We start from the raw sequence: 14,600 nt of genomic DNA, 5'->3' as shown, positions 1-14,600 counted from the left end.
GGAGGAGGCAGCGCCCCCCGCCGCACGGCCGCAGCGCCCCCCGCCGCAGCAGAGGAGGCAGCGCCCCCGCACGGCGGGGCGGGCGCAAGCCGGCGGCCAGACAGCTTCCCAGCTTCCGCCGCCCGGAGACCACCGCCAACCCCTCGCCTTGGCGCCTGGGGAGTGAGAAGCCCTTTCCTGGCCCGGTGTGAGGTCAGCTCCAGGCTCTGCGTCTCCCTCAGCTCCAAAGCCTCTCCACAGAATACCCACGGCTGCAGTTTTAACAAAAAGTTGCATGTTAATTTGGTTAATTTATGTCTCATCCGCTGGGCGGTGAGCTTCCTGTCATCTGTGGTTTTGCAAAAGCCCCTAGTTTCGTGTTTGCCACACTTCCTGGCATAGATGATATAAATGCTTAATAAAACCTGTGTGGGTGGGTGGGTGGATGGTTGGACCGACCGACAGAGTTCTTGGGGGTCACACATCTGGAAAGCCTTTCTGATAATTCACTCCTGCCCTTCCCTCCTCTTGGAGAACCAGATGAAGTCTCAGGATCCACTGCACCTTGGCAGCCCAGGATAGTTCCTGAACTAGTGTCCTGACGCTATCTAGAACTCATCACTAGACCTCACCCTTCTGTATCCTCTCATCAAATGTTCCTGCTGGAAAATACTCGGTCTACACTGTTTCCCCACTCTGGCTCCTCAACCTCTGGCTCCTCAACAGGGAGCTTTCCATTCCAAGCCCTGCCTGAAGAGAGCAGACAGGCACAACGCCCAGGACAGGCACATGGCAGGATGCAATAATCTTGATGGATAAATAGGAAGGAGCGGAAACATCAGGTTTTGCCGACTGACCTGAGCCAGTTTGGCCATTCAGTAACAGTTCTTTTAATAATTTGGTGGATCATGTGCTTTCATTTCCACTACCTGGTGACTGCTGAGGCTGAGAAAAGAATGTTGCTTTCATCACCAAGGGGCTGTGGACCACTGTCCTTTGGCAATAACAAGACTGTTGGTCTCTTGAGGTGTCAGTAGCAGTGATTACCAGCACAGACCAGCACAAGACTGGGCCCTTTAACATCTTAAGATGCTTAAGAGGCCCTCCTCCTCCCTGAGGCTATATAAGCAGTTGATGGTTGCTGGGAGAAATACCTTCTTTTTCTTTTATTTTTTTAATAATTAGCTTACAAAGTAACAGGTTTCCTTATGGAATTTTCATATATACTTAGTTTTAGTTAACCCTCCCCTTTTCCTCCATCTCCAGGTTCCCCATCCCTGCTTAAACCCTTCCACTTTCAAATCACCTTTGTTCTCCTCCCCTCCCACTCCTCTCCTTGGAGACCTCTTTTTTCTCCTCTCATGAGTGAGTCCCTTTCTAGTTTCCTGGCCTCTAAATGCAAGTATATAAAAACTAGAACTTAGAAGCTAGAGTCTACGTACCAGAGAGAACATGTAATGTGTATCTTTCTGAGCTTGAGTCATCTCCCTTAATGTGTTTTCCAGTTCCATCTATAGTCCTTGAAAATTTTATAATTTCTTTTACAACTGGGTAAAAGTCGTGTGTGTGTGTGTGTGTGTGTGTGTGTGTGTGTGTGTGTGACATTATCAGTTGATGAACATCTAGGCTGATTCCTTTCCCTTATTGTTGTGATCAGCAATAAATACGGATACAAGTATCTCTGTGGTAAGATAGCAAATCTTTTGGCTATATGCCCAGGAATGATACAGCTGGGTTATGTGGTAATTCTGTTTTCAGTTCTTCTTTTTTTTTTAAGAAAATTCAACACTGATTTCCATAATGGCTGTATCAGTTTATACTCTCATGAACAGTGAATAAAGAGGTGCCTCTTTCCCCGCATCTTGAGAGACATTTTCTTTACTGATGTAGCCACTCACAAGTTGCCCAGACTCCTATACATAACCTCTCATTCCTGCCCCTGTAAGTGAGTGCTTCTAACTAAACTCATTGGTTCACCAAGCTAGATGGGTGGAATTGTTTCTTTCATTTGTCATTAGTGCCCTATCTGGGGTGAACAGACATTTGTTCATCTCTCTAGGAAAAGCTCACACAACACTTTGGCACGCAACATTGGGTATGACAGAAGCAAAGATGAATTTGGGAGGAGCACTTGCATGGTCTCTGCTGTGGTTGATGAGCCATGCAATTGAAGCTAAGCTGTCTAAGGGTGGAGCATTCACAAGGGCAATCCTGGCACAGCCATCCTTCCCTGTGTGGTGTGGAATGGCATGCTTTCTTACTGCAGTTGCATTGTCCTTGCTGTGGGCAAAAAGACATTCAGCTAAGCCTGTTCATCTGAAGGTGAAGGAGTGTCCCAGAGTGGCCTTCCACTATGTGTTTATGGAGCAGCAAGCTTCCTTGATGAGTGGGTCTTCCACAGGAGTATAAGAACACCATCAAAGTGACTGACAAGACTAGATCATATATTACAACCCCTGAAAACAGCACATACGGAATGAGGACTGTAAGCAGCTGTGGCTATTAATTGCATAGCCCTTGCCCTGGGCAATAAACCATGCAACTGAAGTTTGGCTGTCCACTCAGAACTTGCCAATGTAAAGAAGGAATTACATTGAGAAAAAGTAATATGGATACTGGCCTCTGCACTAGCCTCTGAATTGGCAGGAAAAGAGAGAGATAGGGAGAGAGAATGAGATGGAGATGCTAACTGCCATTTCTTATGCCTGGGCAGAGGGGAGGAAAGAGTACAAATCAGATCATGAGCTGAGGATGTAACTCAATTGGTAGAATGCTTGCCTAGCATGCATGAGGTCCTGGTTTCAATCCCCAGTGCCACAGAAACCAGGTGTAGTGGTATATATCTCCAATCCCAGAATTCAAGAAGTAGAGACAAGAGAATCAGAAGTTCAAAGTCATCTTCAACTACACAGTGAATTCATTGAAGTCAGCCTGGGCTAAAAAAAAAAAAAAAATCCGATCTGTGCTGCATAGCCCCTTCCTGAAATCCGAAAACTTGAAACCAGTAGGAGGAATTGGACAGTATGGTGGAGGAAGAGGTAGAAATGATGAAAGAAGATGTCACTCAGGCCCAACTTTTAATACAGAGGAAGGCAAAATCTATGGTATAGCATTCAGATGGGGCCTTAATGGCCCAGCACAGGAGACTATGATAACTAGGGACCATTCTTTTCCTGAGCTACTGGCATTGGGAGAAACTTTCCTCTCTGGGCCTGATGAGTACAGCTTCCAGTTTGAGTTTCCAGCAGCATGAACTGTCTCACCAAGGTGAGCCATGCCTGACAGGGATCCAGCTCAGCATATACTGCTTGGTGTGGCTGGGTGTGCCAGCTGGGTTCTTTGTGGAGAAAATCCCACCTAGTCTTATTTCTGCTTTCTGTGGCTCTTTCTTATTTCTCTTTTGGTGGCTTTTTGTCTTGACTTTCTCCCACTAAAACTCCTGGTCTCACAGGCAGTCCTCCTGATTCCCCATCTTGACCTTTTCACTCCCTTTTTTTTCAATTTGCCTTCTGAATATTTATGTTTCTGCCTATAGTTTACTGCTGCTGTCAGCCTTGGTCAGAGATGCTGCTCTTTGCAGAGGGCAGTAGTTACTGCAGAGACTCACGACTGGACAAAGTGCTGAGAATAAGTGACAATTGAATGCCCAGTCCTAAATGGAACCTCCTCCAAGGCTCAAGGAACATCTCAGAGGAGGGGGCAGAAAAGAATGCAAGAACCAGAGGAAGGGGTGGAGTGTTGTGGAACGCCATCCTCAGAACATGACAAGGTCATTGACCTCTTGACTCTTAGCAGCTGTGATTACTGGCTGGAGACCTCCATAAGACTGGGCTCATTAATAACTGTCATGGAGTGGGGAAGGGGACTCATGAGGCCCCACCCTTCTCCAAGGGAGGAGAACTTAAGAGGCTCCACCCACCTTCCTGAGGCTCTATAAGCAGTTAATGGTCGCTGAGACATTTTCTTCAATGGTGTAGCCACTTGTAAGTTACCCCTGCTTCTATAAATAGCCCCTCACCATGCTCCCTATAAGTTAGCCTTCATTCACACTCCTGTAAGTAACCCCAATGAAACTCAGTGGGTCAGCAAGCTAGACTTGGGTGGAATTGTTTCTTTGGTCTGCCACTAATGCCTTATCTAAAGTAAATAGACATTTGTTCATCTCCCCAGGAAGAATTCACACAACAGCCATGGACTTTGTTCTTATAATTTTCGGTGGGGAATTCCACTTCTCTGTAGTGAAGTTACGTGAAGGCTGATGCAATATTCCAATGGCAGATCCAGCTCTCACAGCTGAGCAAGGTGAACATGTCACAACCAGCAGCCTCCAGAATTCAGGCATGACTCCAGAGACTTGAGGCAAAAAACTTTCAGGGACCATATCTGTTCAGCCTCTCTCACCAACTGCCTCAGTCATCTCTGAAGTGTGGGCCACAGTAAACTTCACCAGCAAACAAGTCACCCAGAGGGTGTAGATAAAAGTTCATACTATAAGGGGCTGGAGAGATGGCTCAGTGGTTAAGAACAGTGGTTGTTCTTGCAGAAGACCTGGGTTCCAATCCCAGCACCCACAACACAGGTGCACTTACCTACACGCAGGCAATACACGCGTACACATAAAATAAAAATAATAAATAAAAAATTTTTTTAAAGTTCATACTATTAAGCCGGGTGTGGTGGTGCTCGCCTTTAATCCCAGCACTTGGGAGGCAGAGGCAGACGGATCTCTGTGAGTTCAAGGCCAGCCTGGTCTACAGAGTGAGTTCCAGGCAGCTGGAGCTACAGGGAGACCCTGTCTCAAAAAGACCAAAAAAAGAAAAAAAGTTCATACTATTTATTCTCTAGTCTTTTAAAAATAAATTACCACACAGTCACAATGACACATATGCACAAAGCTAAATGGAGAAGGAAGGACCAGAAATTTAGTAGAGGCATCATCCGTCAGCCTCCTTATAACAGGAAGGGGAGGAAGGTCCTGATCCCTTTGTACTTCTCTAAGTACAGTAAATAGGAATTTGAGAAGATGCTTGATGTATCAATTGCCTGTCATTCCAGAGTTTAGAAAGCAGAGGCAAGGAGGATCTCGGGAGTTTGAGGCCAGCCTGAGCTATATAAGGAATTCAAGGCCAGCTTGGGCTGGGCTACATAGGGGAGAGAGAGAGAGAGAGAGAGAGAGAGAGAGAGAGAGAGAGAGAGAGAGAAGAGAGAGAGAGAGAGAGAGAGAGAGAGAATGAATCTGAATCTGATTTCTTTTCTTGGGTTCCCAGTACTGTAATTTCTGTCAGTCCCACCAGAGAGCAACCTTTCTGCATTTTCGTACTTGGCAGGCAACTTTCTCAGTTCATGCCCAATGCGGTCTGAGCAGAACCAACTCAAAGTTTTCATGACCCAAAGAAATTCCCCAGACACTGCAAAAGTGTCTCAGTTTTTCCACCCTGTAGATAACTAATTTAGAAAAGTCAAAGAGATGACTCTGGAGAAAGGCTCTAGAATCTGGGGTGGTGCTATCTCTTGACCTCTGGCTATAAAGGGGAGTTTTCTCTTTTTTCCCCACCCACATTATAGGGGAAAGTGGCCCCAGACAAGCATTCAAAGCAGAGAATTTTTAAGGTGAAAGAACTGTGGTAAATGGCCTCTGGCTCCAAAGTCTGGTCCTGACACTGCCTTGGGAGGGCCAATGTCAGCTTTGTATCAGCGCAATTCATGCAATCACCTACTACCTGGCTAAGATTGAGAGCTCAAGTTGTCCCATTGGGATACAGGGTCCCCACTTGGGGATCAATGGGATACCCACACTCATGGCATTTAAGCCTATATTCTGGGGACTACTAGGCCAGTGTTGCAAGTGCTGGTAATGGGTACAGTATAGCACAAGAATCTGAAATAAATGTTTTCCCTTTATGTGACTGACACAACCAGTTAACACTGAGAGTCCTTGCTCTTGTCTTTTGTCTCTGTAGTAACTTTCATGTCTACCCTTCACACCAGCTGGATCAAGCTGTGTTCACTTGCCCATAGCTCTGCTAGACTACAAACTCTGTGTGTGGGTGTTGTAGAGTATTCCTTTGCACGCGCGGGGGGGGGTCTATTTTTATTTGCATTAGATAGAGTGGGCAACAACAGACCAAAGAGACAAGTTCATCCAAGTTCAACTTGGTGAGTCAATGAGTTTGGGATTGCTTGTCGGAGGTTACCACTGGAAGGCTCACCCCAACATAGCAGCACTCATACAAGCTGCATCCCTGGAGTCCCCTGGGAAACTTTCAGGCAGCTACACTAGGAAGAAGCCTGTCTCCTGCCATAGCTTATCATTTATATGTCCCTGGGGAAGGGAAGGGCTCCCAGAACCTTCTTTCTCCCTTCATGGGAATGTTAATAAGCCAGCCTCAGGAGGGCCTCATGTCTGTGATCACAGCTGCTCTGATTCAAGACAGCAATAATCACATGTAACCCAGAGGAAGCAGCCACATCTCATCCCCAGGATTTGACAGAACCCATGCTAATGTTGAGAGGGAAAAAACAGTCTTTACATAGTCCCCTTCTCTTATTAAGCAGTGTCAGATTTGCTGACTGAATTTTCCCAGACCCCACCTAGAAATATAGGCAAGGCTCTTAGAGTATCTGCTTTTCCTGTATCTGAAACTGTTTGACTGTTAGAAACTATCTTCCAAATTTGTGTTGTTTTTCTTCTTCTTCTTTTTCTTCTTCTCTGAAACAGAATCTCCCTATGTGGCCCAGACTGGCCTGAAAATCAAGACCCTCCTGCCTCTACCTCCTGAGTGACAGTATTACAGGTATATGCCACCATACTGACATATTCTTTTAATCACCATATCTGATGCCAACTGTATGAGGAACTGTTTAAGGCACTATTGGGGCAATTAATAAGTGTACAAAATGAAGATATATCTATTCAAACATCACATACACATCATCTTTTTGTTTTGAAATTTATTTTACTTATTACTGTTTGTATATGTGTATGCATGGTGTGAGTGTGGGTGTGTGCCATAGCACATGAGTGGAAGTCAGAGGACTTTTGAGAGTCAGTTCTCTCCTTTCATATAGATTCCAAGGGTTAAACAGGTTATCAGGCCTGGGTGACAAGTGCCTTTACCTGCAGGCCCTGTACCATCTTTTTGTATATATATGCATTTATGGAAAAACCCATTCACTATTCACTAATCAATAAAACAATCCATCACATTACTCATAAGTAAAAAATCCTTTATTGTTAAAGAGAGACGTTGCATTTTTAATGCAGAACACTACAGAAACTATAGTCAGTCTATGTACTCTATAATCAGTGCTCAGGGAATTAAGGTTATTCACTATGCAGCTTGTGTGCCAGGCAGGAATGAAAGTCAAAGCAAAAATGTTCCAAGCACAGGAAAGAGAAGGGAATAGGAGGCCATGCACCAGGATTGAGACAGGGATAGTGTCTTTATGATGCAGTCTGGGCTGGGTCCAGAAGTGGAGTGCTGAAGACAAAAAAGAAATGAATAAAACTTTAAAAGCACATCATTGTCCCATAAAATTCCCACTGTCCCACCCACTGGGGGGAGGGCCACCTCTGCAGGAGGGGCAGATAGGGAAGGCCTGACTTTTGGTTGTCCCTGCAGCCTTTGGGCTAAAGAACTAATGGCTGGCAGCAGGTACTTGACCCTCCCGCAATACCATGTTCACTGTGCAAAACATCATATCATCATCTGTGGGGCCCATGCAGAAAGGTGGTCTGACCAGTTGATCCATCCATCACCCTCAGGAGGCTGGCATAGACACAGCTCATCCACAGGGATCTGGGGGCAAATGCCCCTCTTGCCTTCCCAAAAACCTCCCAGAGGAAGGAGAGGCTGTGAATAACTTCTGTATTCAATAGTCTCATGTGACTGAAATAAGATGACACAGTAATCTGTGTTGATCTGCTTCTTCTGATATCCTTTAAATGCCAACCCCCAGTGACCTTATGTCCCATTCTATCTAGCACCTAACAGGTTGAGAACATTCCCTCAGTGGTAAGATTATGAAGATTGCAATTACCTGCTCAGTCCCTCTGAAAGAGCTTGGATTCACCAACAAACATTAAAAGTAGATTTTCACAATGTACTTTTTTTTTTTTACCATTTGTATAAAGTACTATGGCAAAATTGCACTGTAATTATCTTTATGGCCATAACGCTGTAGGAGAGTATGTCATCCAGATATAGCTACCCTTATAATTATCTGGCCATCGGCAGGACTGAAATAACCATTTAATGAGAGCAAAATGATACCATAAGTACCATGTAATCAGCAAGTTACAGTTATTACAGGTCCTTGTGCCCTCTCACCCAACAGAAAATGGGGGGCTAGACCCCAGTCTCTGGTACCAGGGAGTCATGCACAGGTAGTATCAAGAGTCAGCATCTTGGGGCATAGGCTAGGATACTCTGAGACCAGTGGCTGTGGGTTCCAGAAGCAAGGCAAGAGAGACAGGAGGCTATGCATGATTGCAGAAGCTTCCGGATGCCCCATTCACTCTCCTTATCATCCCTCTCTTTGGAAACCAGGGAAAAGGAAGTTATCAGTTGAGCTGCTATTGTCATGTGTGGGTAGGTGGATGGAGTAAGACGGAAGGTTCTGGGTTTTGACTAGATACTTTCCTGAGGGACTTTCACACTGGTTGACAAGTGAGGAATCTCAGCCCACTCAGTCCTAAGGTCTGGCCTAGATGATTCTCAGCAGGCAGCCAAGGGGACACACGAGGACATCCCCAACCCCAGCCCAGCTCCCAGATCAGAAGAACCATTTTGAAGGCCCTGGCTACATTCTATCCTCAAAACCACAGCCCTGGGAGATTCAGGTACTGCCTTCAATTTCCAGATGAGGAAGCTGAGGTACCAGAGTAAGGAGACACAGCTAGGGAACAGATCTGGAATTCAAATCCATCCATGCTGTGGTCCATTCCAGTGTACCGAGAGGCTAAGACATGGCTTCCACCTGCTCCCACACACTCCAGCACCCCTTGCATCTCTTCCTAAATCACCACTACATCTACCTCTACTCGGAGCCTGTAACTTAGCACTCTGAACGAAAAGGTTCAGCCTGCCTGGGAGGTGAACACTTCCCCCGCAAACTGGATTATAGTGATTGGATGATAATCTCCCTATCCTTTGTACTGATCAGAAGAGAACAGTGTCCAACAACAGAAGCTCCAAAGGAATCTTCTACCTGTTTCTCTCCACTCCTTTCATCTGCTCAGTAACCAGTGGGGTGCAGGACACAGGAGAAAGAGATGAAAAAGACCAATAGGTGTAAGTAATGCCTCTAAGTGTCACTGTGTCTGACCCACAATGTGCTGGGCCCTAGCAATGTATTTGTGTTTGGGAGCAAAGCTATGGGCATTAGTATCTATAGCATCTGAGAAAAGGCACAACTGACCACCTCCTCTCTCCTGTCCCCTCCCTTCCCTGGCCAACAATGCTTACCTCATTCTGCACTGGGGGGATATTTGAGGGTGCCAAAGCTGGGGGTGTTTTCTTCATTCATGTCAGTAGGAGTGTCTGGGGTGAAGTAAATAGTGTAGTTAGGAGATATTTTTGGAACCGGGGAAGGACTGGCTAAGGTGGCACTGGAAGACAGCTCGGGGAATGAGGAGGAAGCAGAGCCTCCCGCCCCTCTCAGCTACCACAGGACTAGCTCAGAAAAAGCTCCCTACTCTTGTGCTCAGGGAGGCGACGGACTATCAATCAAGAGTCAGTGTCTTGTGCCTTGGGCTGGCTACTTTGAGACCAGTGACTGTGGGTTCCAGGAGCAAGGGGAGAGAGACAGGAGGCTGTGCATGGTCGCAGAGGCTTTCTGATGCCCCATTCTCTCTCCTTTGGAAGCCAGAGAAAAGGAAGCCATCAGTTGAGATGCATTGCCATGTGTGGGTAGATCTGAGATGACTGGGAAGAAAGGGCTACAGAACATCTGTCATAACTGAGGAAAGTCTTCCTCTCCAGACATCCTTAACAGTACCCTCAAACCATTCCACTGGGCACATGCCTACCTGGCTGGCTGTTCCTCTTGCCCATAAGTCCCACAAAGAAATCATGCATGTCACCTGCAGAAAAAGGCCAACGCTGTCAACATACATATGTCAAGGCTTCTGAGATTTGAGTTTTGGTCCTCCAACTCTATCTCTGTGTCTCTCTCCAAGGTCTTACTTACTATGTGGACTTACTAGGCTGGCCTGGAACTTACCTTGTAGACCCAGCTAGCCTTGAACTCTCAATCTTCCTGTCTTACCCTCCTGAGTTCTGGAATTACAAGTGTACAACCCCGGTACCTGGTTGGTCTTTATTTCATCACACAGCTAGCAGGTACCTTCTCTGCCCACCTTCTTTGCCCATCTCCCCTTCCTCCACATTTTACCAATTCTCTATCGCAGCAGGTGCCAGACTTAGAATCTTCATTGCCACCAGGAGAGCGTCTTAGTTCCCAGTAACCAGCCAGTGTGGCACCTCCCACTGGGAAAGGCTGGCTGAGCAATTGCTGCTGGCATATTGTCTGTACCTGCTGAGATGAGGCTAACCAAAATGGCTCAGTGGTTCAGCACCCATGGAGCTTTGGGCAAGTGGTCAGCATAGACAGGGAAGAAGCAGCTACTCACGTTTCTGTGCAAGGGATGATTTCTTAGGATCTGTGAAACCAAGAACAAGTGTGTAAATAGGAAAGCGACGATTAGTGGGAGTTCAACTCACAGTCCTCACTGATTCACCATGACACCCCCATCTCCCTCCCACCTGAAGGGTTCCCTGGGTTTGCCTAGACTTTAGAATCCTGCACCTTGCCCTCCACCCTGCCCCAGGGTTCCCTCTTACCCATACTAGAGAATCCTGCACCTTGCCCTCCACCCTGCCCCAGGGTTCCCTCTTACCCATACTAGCCTTGCTCAGCACTTTCAGCAATCCTTCCAGAGAAACTGAGCGGCTGTCGTAGAGTCTCCGAAGCAAGGATGGAGGCAGCTGGTAGAGATCCGAGTCCTTGTAGGGAAGAGGAGCAGAGAACTGAGAAAGGAGGTTCACACCCCATCTACTTCTCTTCCCACAGAAAACAGCCTCACCCCAAACCTGGCACAGTTGAATCCAACACCCTGTTTCAGGATTTCCTCTGGTTTACCCTGGAAGACAAATGGGTGCTCAAGGTGTGGTCGGTGGACCAACAGCAGCACCAGGACCACTGGGAGTTTGCTAGAAATGCAGAGTCCTACCTGAGACCTGCTGGACAGGATCTGCAGTTGAATACGACCCCTAAGTGCTCATATGCACAGTGCAGCCTGAACCCTTAAGGAAACATTCCTGCTGGCTACCTTGCTGTCCTTGTTGCCCAGGACTGACTTCCTGGGGTGCAGAACATCTCCAGTGGGGACTTTGATCACATTATCTTCCAAGCTCAAGGGAGATTGTCCCCTGGAGCCCTATCCCAGCTCCTGCCACCTTTAGGTGACAAGAAATCAGCTTGCTCAAGGATGTCTCATTAGTCTACTGAGTCATGAATTCTCCATACCCAAGAAATGCTGATCACACAGAGCAAGTGTCCTCTAGCCTGCACCCCGTGACTCAGTCACAGACGGGACTTGGTCCTGGGGTAGGGTGGCAGTGGGCAGCCCAGCACACCTGCAGACCTGAGCCTCCCTACTCTATGCTATGTCAATGCTTCTCTCCCTGTTTCTTCCCGGTCTTGCATTTGCTCTTCTCCATGACTTTCTGCCTCTAGTTTTCTATTCTCTTCCCTTTCCACCGTGGATCTAGAATTTCAGGAAGGGACCTTCTCAGAATGATGTCCTTTCTTCTGCCCCACCCACAGAACCCCAGATTCAGGAACAGCTGCCCAGCAAGAACCCTTGATCACCCTTAGAATTTTTTTTCTAGCAACCTAGCAACCTGGGCACAGCAGGGTAGGTAGGTCCATGTCATGAACCCAATTAACCAGAGCCCCTGGAGAGATGATGATGATGTTGTGTTGGGAGAGTCTTACCTGAATCTCAGCTGTGCCTCTCTCCAGAGCCCTGGTATCCTTAGGCTGCTTTGCAGACATGGATGTGTGTTCACCCCCGTACAAGGCAACCCAAGCACGTATGTACACATGTACTCTACAAGTTCCCTCATCCTCACAGACCTTGGGGAGATAGTCTCTTTTATTGACCATGAGGGACAAAGGAGTTTTCACATTGCCCAGGGTACTATAGCAGGCTCTGATGAGGCCTGAGAGTCTGGCTGCCTAAGGCTGGACCTCTGCAGCTCTAAACACAGGGTCCAGCCTGCACTTGGCACTTCCTACATTTCTGAGTGGGTTCTGGTTGTTTGGATCTGGTGCAACTGCTGCCACCTGCAGCTGGCGATCTCTCTCTCTCTCTCTCTCTCTCTCTCTCTCTCTCTCTCTCTCTCTCTCTCTTCTCTTCCCCGCCCACACATCCCCCAACCACCTCTCTCTCTCTCTCTCTCTCTCTCTCTCTCTCTCTCTCTCTCCTCTTGGCCCAGCACACAGCTTCCCAGAAGCCACTTTTCTAAAATTGTTCAAATACTCAACCCACCTCCTGTAATGAGATGCTAAACAGATTGGAGCCAGAGAGGCAGTCAGACTTCACATACTGAATTTGTAATAAGTCCCACCTGTAATCATCTTAAAAGCATTTGTACCAATGTAATTGCTGTCAACTCAAAACCCTGAAAAGACTTCCTCCCTGTACTCCCCCTACACCCGACCCTGACAAGTCCTATTCTTTTTCTTAGAGGAACTTTGGAAATCCGGGCTTAACCTGGCTTGTTGGTTTTTGATTTTTGTTTTACTAGTCTGACTAAGCAGAGGCTAGAAGTAGGCAAGGGAAAGCAGAGAAGAAGGGAAGGGCTGGGATCATAGAACCGCTGGAGATTATGGGGGAGGTGGGTAAACAGAGGATAAGGGAATTTACCTGCATATTGAAAATAAAAAGAATACATAGAACTGATAGATGAAGTAGCATACAAACAACCACTTGGGAGAGAAATTCTGACTGTTTAGTACCATCCAGGGAAGAAATACGTCCCCTGCCAAAAGATAAACCTGAGTGAGACTACGCAGAACCTTAGCGCACCCTTGCTCACCCACAGCATTCAATCGCCATGTCACTAATCCACCAACCCAACAACATATTTTCAGGACACATTTTATCTACAAGGTGCCCAAGACACACACATAGAAAGACACAGATATACTCTGGAGACAGTAGAAACACAGGGACTAGAGACACAAAGAAATACAGAGATAAAATGCCCAACCTCACCAACCCACCTTCTTCCCTCCAGCTATCCAGACAGGTAGAAACCCAAGTCTCCATGATATCTTGGACTCTGCCAAGGTGTCCCTTACCTTACTGTGGCTCCCACCAGGCACCACCTGCTCCTGTGACACGTCACAGACAGCCCCGCTCCAAGCCAAGCTGAGGGCCAGGATGGCTGCAAACAGCATGGCGCTCCTCATGGTGCCTGGAGGACAAAGGTGAGGAGGAGGGAAGACACAGTGTGATAGAACACGGGACTCAGGAGGCCTTCCTAACCAGCAGCAGGGCTCCACCCTGCTTTCCTAGCCCCTCAACTCCCCAATCTAAGCCCTGATCTGAAGACAGACTGGGAGACATCTCTGAGAAGGGGTGTATCATCTGGCCTCAGCTTCCCAGATTCCCCCCATTAAACATCTCTCCAGGATGTGCCCCTGACAATGAGCAATGTACGTTGTGGTGCTGGGAACTCTAGCTCACGTGGAAGACCATACATTCATAGGACATGCACTGTTTCCTTAGTTAGCTTGAGGAGGAATCCTGCATTCTGTCTCACAGTATTAGATAACCCCAAGACTTAGGCAAAAACTTTCCTGTATGAAAGAATCAATCTGCAGTTGGCCCCAGGCTCCAATCATTAAGCAGCTCTCCATCCTTCAGGTACTTTCTGCCCTCCCTCCCAATACCCTGCTTGCCTATCAAAGGCTGCCCTCTCCTTTATTCCCTCCTCGTCCTGGCCCCTTCTTGGGTACAGCTTCAGTTCACCACCTAGAGCCTACCTGTGGAGCCTGTGGAGCTGCTCTGAGCTTGGCGCTGAGCGGACAGTAGGATCGGGGAGTGGGCTGGTGCTGCTGCAAAGACAGAAACAGAGTAGAGGGGCTCTGGAAGGTGCAGGAACCAGTCCCAGCTCCCTGATATAGGTTCTGGGAGGGTTTAGGGGAGCTGAAGGGAGGGGCTGAGAGTCACCAATCCCAGAGTGGCTGGAGAGGAGGGAGGAAGCTGGTAGGGGAGAAGACGCAGGCTGCAGTCACACACACAGACACGCACGCGCATACACCACACACACACACACACACACACACACACACACACAGAGCTTACCCAGTAGTGAGCTGGAGTTGTCCAGCAGCCCACTTTCCAAAGGCACCCAAGGTAGGTGCCTAAGGAATGCTGTCGTATGTATTTTGTCACAAAATTTCTATGCCAGGTCTGGCTCAATAGGTGTGTCTCCTGGACCTCTTTCTCTCAGCATTCACTCAGCTCCTCACCCTTTAAACCTTCAACCTTGACTACCAGGCTGGAAGAGCTCAGACAAGTGTCTCTCTGTCCCTACACCACCAAG

The 14,600-nt window shown here is 47.5% G+C and overlaps 1 protein-coding gene across 1 annotated transcript; it reads right to left on the bottom strand.

Moving 5' to 3' along the window:
• Window positions 1-7,211: 7,211 nt before the first annotated feature.
• On the bottom strand, window positions 7,212-14,158 carry Tac3 (tachykinin 3). The gene is made up of 7 exons (XM_008844098.2): window positions 14,038-14,158; window positions 13,351-13,466; window positions 10,880-10,985; window positions 10,613-10,642; window positions 10,010-10,063; window positions 9,447-9,521; window positions 7,212-7,460 (listed from the first exon to the last, which is right to left on the bottom strand). Exons 2-6 carry the CDS (start codon window positions 13,459-13,461, stop codon window positions 9,448-9,450), a joined length of 375 nt encoding a protein of 124 aa, XP_008842320.1. The 5' UTR covers window positions 13,462-13,466; window positions 14,038-14,158; the 3' UTR covers window positions 7,212-7,460; window position 9,447.
• Between the last annotated feature and the right edge of the window lie 442 nt (window positions 14,159-14,600).

The sequence above is a fragment of the Nannospalax galili genome, unplaced genomic scaffold, assembly GCF_000622305.1.
Source record: "Nannospalax galili isolate Female #2095 unplaced genomic scaffold, S.galili_v1.0 scaffold340, whole genome shotgun sequence".
NCBI lineage: Eukaryota > Metazoa > Chordata > Mammalia > Rodentia > Spalacidae > Nannospalax > Nannospalax galili.
Note: the sequence above shows the minus strand (reverse complement) of the source record. Positions and strands in the feature narration are given on the sequence as shown.

Coding starts and splice junctions, on each gene's coding strand:
- Tac3 (XM_008844098.2), bottom strand. CDS start 13,461: ATGAGGAGCGCCATGCTGTTTGCAGCCATCCTGGCCCTCAGCTTGGCT. Junction 10,064..10,612: donor ATCATCCCTTGCACAGAAAC/GTGAGTAGCTGC, acceptor CTTTTTCTGCAG/GTGACATGCATGATTTCTTT. Junction 9,522..10,009: donor CAAGAGGAACAGCCAGCCAG/GTAGGCATGTGC, acceptor ACTTCACCCCAG/ACACTCCTACTGACATGAAT.